At 33.6% G+C, this 13,658-nt stretch overlaps 2 protein-coding genes across 59 annotated transcripts in view; one reads left to right on the top strand and one right to left on the bottom strand.

The window, feature by feature from the left end:
• MEF2C (myocyte enhancer factor 2C) overlaps nt 1–13,658 on the bottom strand; it is a 184,302-nt gene that overhangs the window by 149,282 nt on the left and 21,362 nt on the right. For 8 of the 46 annotated variants that reach the window (XM_028849068.2, XM_078003775.1, XM_028849062.2 and 5 more), the window contains exon 1: nt 13,110–13,343. The exons of 23 other annotated variants lie outside the window; for them this stretch is intronic. The gene's annotated coding sequence lies outside the window, so the exon portion shown is untranslated. 46 annotated transcript variants of the gene reach the window in all.
• Nucleotides 13,372–13,658, top strand: part of LOC106998842 (uncharacterized) — a 181,696-nt gene continuing 181,409 nt past the window's right edge. For all 13 annotated transcript variants that reach the window (XR_013418396.1, XR_013418402.1, XR_013418397.1 and 10 more), the window contains exon 1: nt 13,372–13,641. Coding sequence is in view for 3 of the 13 variants with exons in the window: in XM_078004969.1 (XP_077861095.1) it covers nt 13,372–13,641 (270 nt within the window). In the remaining 10 variants the exon portion in view is untranslated. The remainder of the gene's footprint in view (nt 13,642–13,658) is intronic.

Raw genomic sequence — 13,658 nt, forward strand, 5'->3', positions numbered from 1 at the left:
AAATGTCATATTATTTTGTGAAAGGACAGTGTATCATGCATCTCTATATGGACTAAGAACGTTTTGGTAGCTTAACTACTTTGGTTTTAACTTAATGGTGTCAAACAGTTAGGGAAATCAGTATTATGTATCAGATCAAATAACTGGTACCTGTGGCCATATCCTAAGTATTCTATTACAATACATTTTTTAAACAATGTTTTTGACTTGAGTAGGAAGGTAGGTTTGCTTTTAGTATGAGGGAAGATATGTATTGAAGGATTATGCAGTAAATTTCATAATTGGAAATTTAATAATTTTATATAAAAATCTATGGTTATTTTAAACAATCCTATAAAAATTTACTCAAATTTAAATATAACACATTTCATAAAGATGTTTGTGAACTTTTAAAATTTTATTTTTAATGGAAAGTAAATATTTGGTCAAAAATATGTTTGGAAGAAAGCTTTTGGTCTATGAATATTATAAAAGTTTCTTAGAAATCTCTTAAGGCCTGAGCACAATAAAACTAGGGCAATGCATATATTCTCAGTTACTCTTTAAAAAAACCTGTAAAAGTGACTATAGTGGCATGTTCTGACACATTCTTTTCATAAACCGAACCCTGTTAGTGACAGCAGAACAGATTGTGTGCATCTGCTGGGAATGAGCCAGATGACAGTGGAAAAACGCACATGGATACCTTGGCACAGCAAATAAAAAATGGAGAAAAAAAGACCTGGAAGAGAAAGTGTTCAACTTTAATTGAAACATTCTTTCCAACATGATGAACATCATCCAACCACATCTTTTAGCCTGTCAATTTTACATATAAAAATGTGTTTTAAAGGAGTTCTTTGTAAATTAGAGCTGTTTTGTCCTCTCTCAGCACTAAATATTGACTCAGGTTTTGGGTTATTTCTTCAAATTATGGCAATGAAATAAGCATTAGGGTAGAAAAAGAGGCCAAACCACTCTACCACAGCCTCTACCAAAAACACTAAACTTATAAAAACCCTTTCAGGTTCAAGTCAAATTTTAAATATCTGGGGTAAGTTTTTGAATTATGTGGGTATTATATTGACAAGTGCCAAAGATGCCACAATTCAAATATTCTGCAAATGTGACTATTGTAAATGTTGCTTGCACTCAAGAGTGCTACAATATTTTATTTTATGCTGATCAACCACAGTATTGTTTAAACAATTGACTCAATAGCGGTAGAGAGGTCCATACATAAAAACAAAAGTGCTTCTATAAATCATATCAAGAAGTTTTCTCGGATGCTCTGATTACAATGAAAATTTATTCTATACAGTATACAATGCAAATTTTAAACTGAAGATGAAGTTGTTTAATAGATTAGTAGTCTGACTGAAGCAGCTGCAGTCAAAAAAAATTCTGGTGATTAACAGCCATTTTCCAGTAATCATAACCCTGGAAAGGGCTACTAAGTAGGGGGAGGGGGTTGCAGATGGGAATAATTCTCTAAGCCCATGTGCCTTAGAGGGCTCCATCATCTTCATGCAGACTTATTATTATTATTATTATTTTTAAATTAAAGCTTTTAGAGGCGTCCTTGATTGCAGTGTTGGGAGCTGTCCATGCTGTTTTACCATAGGGAAGTCCACTCTGCAAGTATTCCTTGCGCTGAGCACTCTTTATCCAGGCATTAAAACAGAGTTAGAAGAGAAAGCTGAAATGCAAGGTGCACACTAGAGGGGCATTATTCAAAAGCAGGAGAACAATTTCAAGTGGTTGCAACTCGCCAGGTTGTATAAACTGGGCATGTCTCATCGATATTACCTGACATCCAAAATACGAATTTTTTTGAGAAACTATGTGAACAGAAAAGCTGAACAAAGGGGTTTCCTGACACCAGTAATGCTCACATTTTTAAAATCTACATTTTACCTAAATTTGTTTGCAATATCAGAAAGTAATAATCCTCAGGTACAATTCTGCATTTTCTATACTTTATGTTTTTTTCTCATATACATAAAAATACCCAAATTAAGACAAGTTCATTTATTCATCATCTCAAAGTTGATAAACTGTGGTCATAATGAATAAGCCCTCAAATCTAGAGAAAAATAGGATAATAAGGGCACCATTTGCTAGTTATATTTTCTTTTCAAATAAAAAATGCATTTCCTCTTTATGGGAAAATACAATTCATTTATTCAACAAATATCTATAGAATGCCTATTATATGCAAGAGTTCTTGTGAAGGATTATAAAGACTAAAAGAACACACATTCATCATAAATTAATTCCATCTCTACATATAATCAAAGTTGTCTAATAAGAAAAATAAACAAAGATTTTGAATGTATACTTCAAAAGTAAATAATACTAAGAAAAAAACTTAGAATTCTTGGCAAGGCTGGTTACACCATTAAAATCACCTAATAACTGTACATGAAACACTTCCTCTAAACTGAACTTGCATCAAAACTAAGGAATAATCTATCTGCAATTCAGAACTTTGAGGAAATGACTTTTAAAATTCATGGATGGTATTATTTTGTTTCTTTGTTTCCATTTCTGGTTCTAAAAATAATACGATATTTATTTAATAACATCTAATCTGTGAAAGGTTTTGATTTTCTTGGAGAAAGAAGTATGTTGTACTTAGCAATCATTAGAATTGACCCACCACTGCGTAAGAATTACAGACTTGCTCTGAATATGACTCAAATTTAATTGACTGAAAGTATTATTGAAAAATAATTTTTAATAACCATCCCACCCAAAATTTCTAAATGATCATTAGCAGGAATGTAAAATGACTAAAATATAGTGTAATGCTATGATAATAATTTAGTAATTACTGATCATTTACATGTGTCTGTATTATGGTTTTATATCTATTATCCTAGTAAATCCTTAAAAACCTTTAAGAGGTGGGTGATTTTGTAACTCCCATTTTACAGATCCTGGAACTGGGGCTTTCTGGTCATTAAAACAACTGCCTAAAACCACTAACCAGTAAATGAGAGGTCGGCTTTTGCACCCAGTTTTGGTCGTTGTTCTTAATCATTACTCTTTATTGTTTATGGACATGTTTGTCTAATAGCGTAACATGTACAATCAAAGAAATGATATTAAGTGTGGAAATGGGGTCTCCAAACTCTTTATGGCTGTTTAAATGATCTTCTCTCTCTTAAGTGTATCTTCATCCTTTCACGCTTTATGTCTCTCTCTGCTCTCCCCCACCGATGCTCCCCACACTGTACACACACCGTACACACACACACACACACACACACACACACACACACTCACCCCGTTGGATTTCTGGTCCAACACTTACTTCATAGAGCAACCTAAAAGGCATAATTTGGTTGAACTTGCCCAATAACTGTACCACTTCCAGGGAGTTCATGAAGCTGTTCATGTTTGCCACGAATATACCATCAAGTGACTCTAAAGCTGCTGTTGTTCCTTACAAAGATGTGATCCTACAGCCCTGGCTGTTTCAAGATCAGTGTGTGCAGCTCTTTCAAATCATGGCATTGGGCTGTGATGAACCACATCAGTTTCTCAAGTGTAAGGAGATAAGTTAGCATCTAAAACAATTCTGTCGCCCATGTGTAGTCAAAACAAGTTAAAAGTGCACTTGCTTTCACAATGCCAAATACTTTGAAGCAAGAAGGAAGCTTCGAAACGAGAGAATCCAAAAACAATGAAAACGGAAGGAAAAAACACTGAAGTGAAGAATTCTCTGATTTTTTTGAAGCTATGAAATGAGAGAAGCGGAGGGAAAAATCACATAGCGCTCACTCTAAATCAAGCAAGATCAAACAGTCTTGGAAGGGATATTGCCGATTCATTTCAACCAAAGAGTCATAGGGAAACAAATAATGGGTATTGAGTATGTTACTCAGCCTTCTGCAAATCCATCAATGTTGCCATGGATTTTTTTTTTTTTTTGATTTATGTAAGGCGGGAAAAATTCAAACATAAAATGGAAGAAAAAAATAGTCAAAATTATTTCTTTTAACTTCTAACCTCTATAGAGTCTAAGTGGACTTCCAATAAATATGAGAAATAAAAAAATAGATTCACTTAAAAATAGACAAATTTGTTAGACTTCATTTAGTTAAGAAAAATCATCCAGAATGAATTAGGTCTGGATTTACACAGTACCTTTTAAAGATATTAATGTTAACTGTAATAGAAGGGTGAAAAGATCTACTTTTTAAACCACATAAACCTTTACTAAAAGACCACCCAACAACTTAATAAGGCTCCTCAAATATGGATGAAAATCAGGTACCTTAAAGAAGTAATTGTTTTAATGGCTAACAGAGTTTAAGATTTCCCAAATTCTTGACCAGAGAATTACCAACTAGGTGAACCTCTAATAGAGTCAACGTTTTAATCGGGTATAGTTTTATCATATTTAAATAGAAATATAGTTTATTTTCTATTTTAAAATTTCCATTCCATACATGTGTTCAATAGTTGAAACTTTACAATGTATCTGACAATATTTACCAAGGGGTATGATTCAAATGATCCTACTGTTCCAGAGAATTTCCAAGAAAATAAAGAAATCTCTTACAATAGCCTAAATAGAAGCATAGTTTTAATCTGAATTTTTAAATATGTGTAATTTTCTAACAAATAAAAGTCAAAAGGTATTGACTCATATCTATATTAGCATTTACAAAACAAAGTTTAACATTTTTTTCCTCCCTTGCTAATGGGCCTTGAAAAAGTACCAGGTATAGGAATATGCCATTGTTTTCATATTCTTGTAAGTTGTCTTATACATTTTTTAAGATTTATGCTGTATTAATTTCTTAACAATTTATTGGGAACATTTGCATTCACAGAAAAATAGATGCTTGATATTTAAACATACTTAAAATTATCATTCTTATCTATTTAGGTTTCAAGAGAAATAAAATTAAATTACACTTAACTGTTGGTCTAATTTGGTCAATTTCATATAGGCAATTAATAATTAGTGTAGTGGGTTAACGACAAAGCTAACATTTATACACTATTCATATACTGTTAAATCAATAATTTAGTTTAAAAATAAAATTAGACCAAATATTTATTAAGTGGTAACACTTTCTCCTGAAGGCTCTCATTTAATACATTTCTAAAGAAGAAGGCTAGTTTTAGAAAGGTGTGCTGGCTGCACCTCATACAAATGAGAATTCTACTGATTGAAAGGAGCCATGGCAGCTAGAAATTATTTTTTTAATAGGATTTTAAAAAAATCACATGGGTAACAGTTGAAAATGTAACTGGTAATTAAAGCCTGCTTCTTAACAAATTTTTACTTTAATTTCTTAAGGAGAAGTACAAGTTTTTAGACTATAGTTTCAGATACAAGGAACATTAATGCAGATATTTAGAAGTCAATTTATTTTGCATTGTATTAAACACATTACTTACACTGTACCTTTCAAATGAAAAGCATAAAACTAACGCTCACATTTTCTCCCTCTGTACTCTGTATTTTGACCCCTAATAATCATTTAAAGTGTGGGTGTTTATCAATAAAAATTACTGCAGCACCACACATTGTGGTGGAACGTTGCTATTTCCCGAGATAAGTACAAAAAACCTCAATGCTAATTTGCATCACAAAATGATCTAACATATCTGGAATATAATGCACAGGCTTCACTGAAAAGAAACCATTACATTTTTCTTTGTGAAACAAAAAGTACAGATATCTGATTGGGTCTGGGTGTGCTGGAGGTAGGGGGTGGGGAAGAGGTCTCATTTTCTATCTCACACCTATTGTTTTATGCATTCTAAACTGCTATATGGGAATAAAAAGGAAACATACTGAATCCACTTTGCAGTTAATGTCTTAGTAATTTAAGAGGCTGAATTTTCAAGTTAAAGAGGGGAAACATTATGCTTTTCCTTTCCCAACGCTATTTCCCCTATTTCCCAGGAAGAAGGCCCTCTGTTCCTTACCCTATGCAGGGGGAAAAAAAGGACATTACTTAGGGCTGAAACCACTCCGAGACAGAAGAAGGGAAGTTTATGATGTGGCACTGTGCACAGTATCTGGTCTGCAGCCAGTAAGTTTTCATTTTGTAGCTCTGCTTCCAGTACCTGCCCTGCATATTCAGGAATAAAAATATACCAGACCTCTACCTGAAAAACTGTGGATGTTACAAAGAATTAAAAGAGTTTATTTTTCTTTCTTTATCCTGAGTGTAATTACTGTTTTTAAAGAAGAAAGAGCTGAAACTATAGTAACTGGAAGTTTTTTTTTTTTCCTTTCCTTTTTAAACTCCTCAAACTACCTTCCAACAAAGCCATTTAAGTTAAATGGTACATTTACAGACTCACCTACATGAAGGATATAACTTAAAACATCTGCTCAGACACATACGTTCTGTTCAGATATAAAAAATGTGGCAAAATTTTTTTAAAATATAGGACCACTATATTCTTAAAATGTGTGTTCTTCTCTGTGTGTGTGTTCATTCATTCAAGAGATCTTTGACTGCAATTAGGTAGTCGGTCCTATAAAGGCTTCCTTGTATGACCATAATTTCTAAAAGTAAAATGCTCCAGTGAATATTTCTGCTAAATAATCACATCTTCAAAATTACTTTAAATAAATTCCAACCCCTCATGTTACATTAAGCAATAATGCCAGTTTTCCATAATATGCCTTGGTTGTAAGCACCTTATTCAGGGTCAACAATTAATTAGAAGACAAAAAGTATAAATCGCGTGTTTATTAAGTAGCAGGCAAATTTCTTTGTCTGTCTCAACGTATTTACGTTAATGAATTTATTTTCTAATTTTGAAAATAAGCATATTTAAGCCAAAGCTGCCTGTCTTCGGGGTTTGGGGAAGGATGCATATTCTCTTGCTATCCTTCTAACTTGCTGAAAGAATCACAGGTGTGAGAAAAAGACGGGGATAGTTCTTGGCTGTTTTTTTAAAAAAACACTTCACATTCTATCGAAGGACCACATCCACTTCTTTTTAAATACAATATGCTAGGAATCCATAGTATCTGAGAGCAATTTATATGAATTCTTCATGTGCATCTTATCTATGACAACAAGATAGAAGAGGAAAACCAGACCACCACGCTCATGATGCTATTTGCAAAAAGCAGGTTCTCAAAAGGGACTAATTTGAAGATCAGATAGTTCCTTCAGCCTCTAAAAACAAGTTTTGAGTGTTTAATTCAAATCACTGCTTGAGGACTTGCACTGTCATTCTACATGAATCCCAACACTTGCAGGAGCAACAACATTGCTCCATTCATTTCAAATTTACAGCATTAAGAATTAATAAAGTCTCTATAATGTCTGCATTATTTAAGAGTAATGATTCCTGAAGAAATCTGCCTGTAATAGGCTTACTGTTTTTATTGCTTGTAATGTTATCAATTTCCTTTTCAATGCCCTCGAAAGATTCTCTTCATGTGCTTTGAACTTTGTTTACATTGGCTGTATTTTAAAAATACATACCAAGATTTAACTTGCACAATAAAATGACAATGTACAGCAAATGAACTATGGTGATGACAAATAAACGTTACTCATATCACCTGAAAGTAAACCATGAATTTATATAACATGTATCACATAATTTCCATATTTAATAAGAATATGATTTTTTGCAGTAAACATTAAAATAGTATCAAGGAGATGCGAGATAATAGTATATTGAATAGCCTTTTCTATAATCTTAGTTTTACAATGGTATTCTTTGTCATAGAACATTCTTTAATTATTTTTCTTACACGGACAAAAATAACATAAGAACATCAATGCTATCTTCACATTCTTAAAAGAGAGGGGCAAGGAATGAATGCTTCCAGCACCCTTTATTTTGTTAGGCCTCAATATTGTCTGTAAAGTAACATGGTTACTACAAAATTCTTGATTTGAGCAAGAACAAAATTATTACAGTGTACTTTACAGTTATTTCATGCATGAATGTTAAAACATACTGAAATTATAAAACTTTCATATACCTTTTTTCAATATTCAGTGTAAGATAGGTTGTCAATAAGAGCCGCTTTAAAAAAATAGACAATTTTCTTTGCTCACTGACTATAGGAGATCATTGCAAATTATTTTCTTTCTCATGCTGCTATTCACTTACATACTGCATATTTGCTTCAATTCTCCAAGGGAAGAAATGTGGCTCTTGTGGGAAAGGTCCACCCCTTTCTACATGTTTGCTTCCTTGAACGAAAGGAACACACCCCCTTACATTCTTTGAAATGTGTCCAACAATTGTAATAGCACTGTATTATTGACTAAATTAGAAAATCTTAAGTGATAGTCAAATATTGTTAATACGCTGTGTATTTTGAGTCAGGAGACCTAAATGACACATACACAGATAACAGAAATGAAGTTCAATCAAGTATCTACACTTGGATGCTTAGAATGTTTGTGTTAGTAGAAGAAACTCATGAATGTTTTTGTGTACATGTATGTTGTATGACACCTCAAGAAGAGGCCCATGAATGTTACAAGTTTTTGACTGCCTCCTTTCAATTTAAGACCTATTAGAGGAATTACCCCTTTCTTTCTTAATTATAGTAGAGAAAAAATATTTAGAAACTTAGCAAGTAGAATCAGAGAGCTGTTTGAAATCACAAATGTGCAAAAATATCACAGGTCTGCGCTTATCATCCTAATGGCAGAAAACTCACACCAAAGTTGGTACCCACTAACTTCTACCTCATTAAGGCAAGCTGCCGGTCATTGGATATTACGTTCTAACAGGACTTCCCATTATGTAGAATAATGTATTTCCTTCCAAGGCAAGTTTTTCTTTTGTTGTTATTTTCTAATAAAGTAATATACTCCACATTTATAGAAAATTTTGCATTTATCTTTGATTTTATCTTTTCTAAATATTCTTTTTCTTTATTCCACTTTTACAAAGAAATTTGCAAGTGTAAAGATACAGCAGGCAAAAAAAATTATATCTCTTTTAAGATATTTTAGTGTTTAAATGAAATGGATAGTCCTTGTGCAATTTATCAGGCATTTCAGAATGAACTCAACTACATAATTAATTCCCAGGCCTACAAAATGGAAGCTTTGTTATTTGCCTGCGTTTCTCACTTGAAATAAGAGTGAATATATAACTGGAACTCAAGGTAATAAACTTATTAAAACTTAGTAAGATATTGTTATGGTCAAAGAAAACCCGCAAGTGCGTGCCACAAATCCACTCAGAAGAAACATCTCATTCACTAAAATTTTCTATCTTATTATAATAGTGCACAGAAAATTAAACACATAAATATTAATTTTATGTATCACAGATGATGTAGGCAATGAAAATGCAATGTTTACATTTATGGGTGACTCATTAGTGTTTTATTGTGTGAAACACTAGGAGGCATCAGTTGGGTGAAAAAGGACTTCAATTTTAGAAGAAGCAAGAAATTACTGTAAAGTTGGGTGTGTAAGAAGTTAAGATTTTTTTAAATGTTATTATGTAAACCAAAACTTTATTCTCTGAAATAAACCCTCAAAACATCATATTCTGTTGTAAAGAATGACCTTTATATAACATTCATGAAATATATATATATATAATTTGACCAATGAACTTTTATGAAGATATATTTCAGATGTATGGATTCATAACTGTGTAATTACACATTTTTATGTAGAATATATTTGGCAACAGAATAGCATAATGGATATTGACTATTATGAATTTTCTGCTGAATTACTCAATAACATGAGTGTATGTTTTATTTCTGGCAAATTCTGTTTTGTGCTATTTATAATGCCTCTGAAAATGTCTAATGCATTTAAGTCTTACAATACCTGCTTCGTGTAAGCAGACAATTTGATGTTTGTTCATAAAGAAATGATGGAACTTAAAATTTACACAATGAGGACATAGATAAAAAAGGACATGTTTTCTCTTACTTCACTACTGAAAGCCTGTCATTTGAAAACTGAATTTTCCATTGTTTGAATGGTTCATAATGATGAAGCAACAGGGTCAAAGTATACTTATCTAGCAATCATTTGAAATTGAGTGTCTTGCCATTCCTCAACAATCAGCTTTTATCTTTGACCTATCAAAATAACATGTGAACTATGTAATCTGCCTTTTGTAAGGTGCATAGACTCTGTTGTTCCTGGTTTTGTGAATCACCTCTGTAATCTGGTTTGATTTCCTAAAGGTGACAGATCTCGGTGAACAGTCAAGCTTTACTGAGTGCAAGATAGTCCACGCGCCTATGAGATTAAGGTACAGTGCTAAGGACGGGGATCTTAATTACCTATCTTTCCACATGCAGCATACTGATGAAACATCAGTGATTAAATCACTTCATCGTGTCCAGGCAATCACCACATTAGTATAGAATGAATATGTGTATTTTGATAAGTTTTAGATATTAATTTGTGTGGCATTTTCTCAGAGGATGAGCTTTTGAAAAAGAAGTGTAACTTTATTAATAATCTCTTTACAGTCCATCTTGTGACCATGAATTGCATATTAAATTCTTCTACGTTGCTTCGAATCATGTCCCCAAAGCCAGAATTCTCTGTTTAATAATTATGTCTTTGTTGTTATGTAGCACAAGTATTGCTGCACAGCTATTTCCCCATTTTTGTCACTTTCTGAGATTTCATAGACTCAAATTATACCACACTTTAGAGTTGAGAAATAAAACCACAAAATATACTTCAATAAACAGAAGAAAGTTTTAAAAGATAATGTTAAGATATGCTAAGGAGTTATTCAGTGCTGTTCTTTATAAAAGAAGTTTAAATACAATAAATTATTTATTAGAAAGATACATTTGCAGTGTTATGCAATTTATTGATTCCGTTAAGTTAGGGCCAAGGAAAAAATTTCAGGTATTATTTCCCCCAAATTTTGCAAAATGAACATGTTTACAAAGACGAAAAGATGCAAGTTGCCTCTTGTTATCTAAGTTTCATGGAGTTATCTAGTATTAAAGTGCTTCTATCTTGAAAAGTTAATATCGGTGATTGCACACTTTTAAAATACGAATAGCTCAGAAAAGGTGGAAAACTGTTTTTATTATAAATTGCTCATTCGTTATTGAAATAAAAAACAAATTAACATTTGATAAAACTGACACTTTAATATTATCTTTCAATATATTCCACATGCACAGCAATCAGGATGTAAATGGTATAATTAATGAGTGAAGTAAAATGCTGCCTTTCCTAAGCCTGAAAAAAAGTCAAACATTCCAATGTTGTGTGAATTATATTAATAAAAATAGTAGATTTTTATAAAATTTAGTAAAACTTGAAGTACAGATAACAGCCACCTACTGCCTGTTTGACGGGAGAATCAAATTTTAAGCAAATGTTATGTTTAAAGACTGTTTTAATGAAAACTTTTAGAATTGAGTTAGTAGCCGAATACACAGCTAAATGTACTTTTCTATAGATTGAATGAGATATTTAAAATATTTCTTTCCTCTTGAAATTGGATGTTAGATAGGGACATCTCATTTTACCTATCAAGTTCTGAGTCTTGCTTTAGAACTACTTCTTTTAACTTAAATAATTTCATGCATACACTGGAAGACAATAATATGGCTTTTAACAGCATTATCTTTAATTGAAACTGATCAAGAAACAAAAATACTGCTTATACCATATTGGTACATATTGAATGTTTTTAAAGACTAGCCAAAACTGACATTATTTTTTTAAATTAAATAAGATGTTTTAGTTTCAAATTAGAGATTGTTGATCTATTTAAAGCTAAAATTGGTATGCAATACGAGGTTAAACGGGGTTCACAGGTGGTCACATTTCCATGTCCTACCAAGTCTCTAGGGACTGGAGTTATTATACTCCACATAAACATCTTTACTCTGCAACCACAATTCCATTGCAAGGTGCCAGTGAAAGTAGGCTGGTCACTTTTTTTTTTTTTTTGGACTGGTATAATGAGGTGGCTGGAGTTTCCTTTATAGCACTTAGAAATTATATGCAGTCCCCAAGCATTTCATAAGACAGTTACTATTAGAGTTAGTTTCAGATTCACAATAGTAAAACGCACTTTGTGTCAAAGCAATTCTCCACTGAGGACCGGTTAAGGAACTGGCAGAGAGCCCAATTCTACTTATTATACTGTCAGCATTTACATATAAAGTATTTTATACAAAAGACACGCATTCCTAAAATGTGACAAAAAAAGGCTTTCCCCAAAGAATGATAACTACTGGACTTAGAATAGTCAGAAGTGATTCAGATATAAAATTTCCTTTAAAAATCAATAGCCATGTTCAGGGAAGGAAGATAACATTAGCATTAAATGTAAATACTTCTATAACATTTAATAATACAATAAACAACGTGTCACATCTATATATACTTCCTTTGTGCCAAACTTTATCATTGAGTTTGGTAACTTTCATTCCAAGTCTAAAGAGAAGGCAATTTAAGTGACTTAATCTTGCTTGCTTTTAAACGGCTATATATTTGACTTGACCTGAACAGCAAACTATATGCTGAAATCGAACGTGAATTGTGAAATGTGTAGACTATCATGGCAGGGATATTACCTTTTGTCCACAACAATTAAGAATCCTTCTGTCAAGCCAGCACTTTGGTGAGGGAAGGAAATGCACAAAGGTATACTCTGACAGCCATGCTTTAGCTCAAACTAATCCCAAGAATTAGTGGCTCAGAAGCATAACCCAGGGCAAATCAGTGTCTTTGGGGGACTCATGGGAGCATCTTTCCACAGTGAACTAACTGCTAAATCTTAAGGCATCTACTTCAAGGTCACAGAACATGCTGTGAAACATTAAAATCCACCAGGCTCCACACGCTCCACCATATCAAACATGCTAATGACGTGAACTAACTTCATGAAACTTTAAATACACTGGTGTGACAGGAACGAGTCAGGAGTGATTTCAATAGCTGATGGCAAACGGATACGACTATCTAAAAAGTTACTTTTAGCAACAAACAAGGAAATCATGGAATCTAACGAAAAGAATGCACAACGAACCTCAACTTCAGCCTTCAAAAAAGGCACAGGGACAGATAGACACAGTGCCGTGGAATATATTGATGCAGATTTTAGAGACAATACCCGGGTTTTCTATTTCCTTGAGAAATGTCAGGGGTACTTACATGAAGGAAGACCCGATCAGATTAGTCCTTGAGATATTTTCCTTTCTTAAGAGAGAGAGAGAGAGAGAGAAAAAAAAAATAACAACAATAATCTTTACTTCGTCCAGCGTTGAAGTGCTTCTCCACCTGATTCAAACATGCAGCCACGGCGACCCACACAGAACCTTCAAAGTCAATCCAATAGCAGCCCGAAGATGTCTGGGTGTACGCGTGTGCTCAAGTGTCTGTGACTGCGAGCAGAGCGAGCAGAGAGCTGGAGACGATGTGTGCGTGTGTGCGCGCGCGAGGGGAGCGCGCGCGAGGGGGGGGCGCGGGGCCGCGCATTCGCGCGCGCCGAGGCCGCTCCGAAGAGGAGGAGGAGGAGGAAGAACGAGGAGGAAGAGGAGGAGGAGGAGGAGGAGGAGGAGAAAGTGGCTCTCAGCGGCCGGTCGGATTAAAAGTAACCAGACTCGTCCAGAAAACTGCGTCCAGGAAGGAAGTGACAGAAGACGAATGGGAAAAGGAGAACAGCTCACAGCGTTTGAAACATCGCGTAAAAAAGACTGGGGG

Source organism: Macaca mulatta, chromosome 6 (genome assembly GCF_049350105.2).
Source record: "Macaca mulatta isolate MMU2019108-1 chromosome 6, T2T-MMU8v2.0, whole genome shotgun sequence".
In the NCBI taxonomy this organism is placed as follows: Eukaryota; Metazoa; Chordata; class Mammalia; order Primates; family Cercopithecidae; genus Macaca; species Macaca mulatta.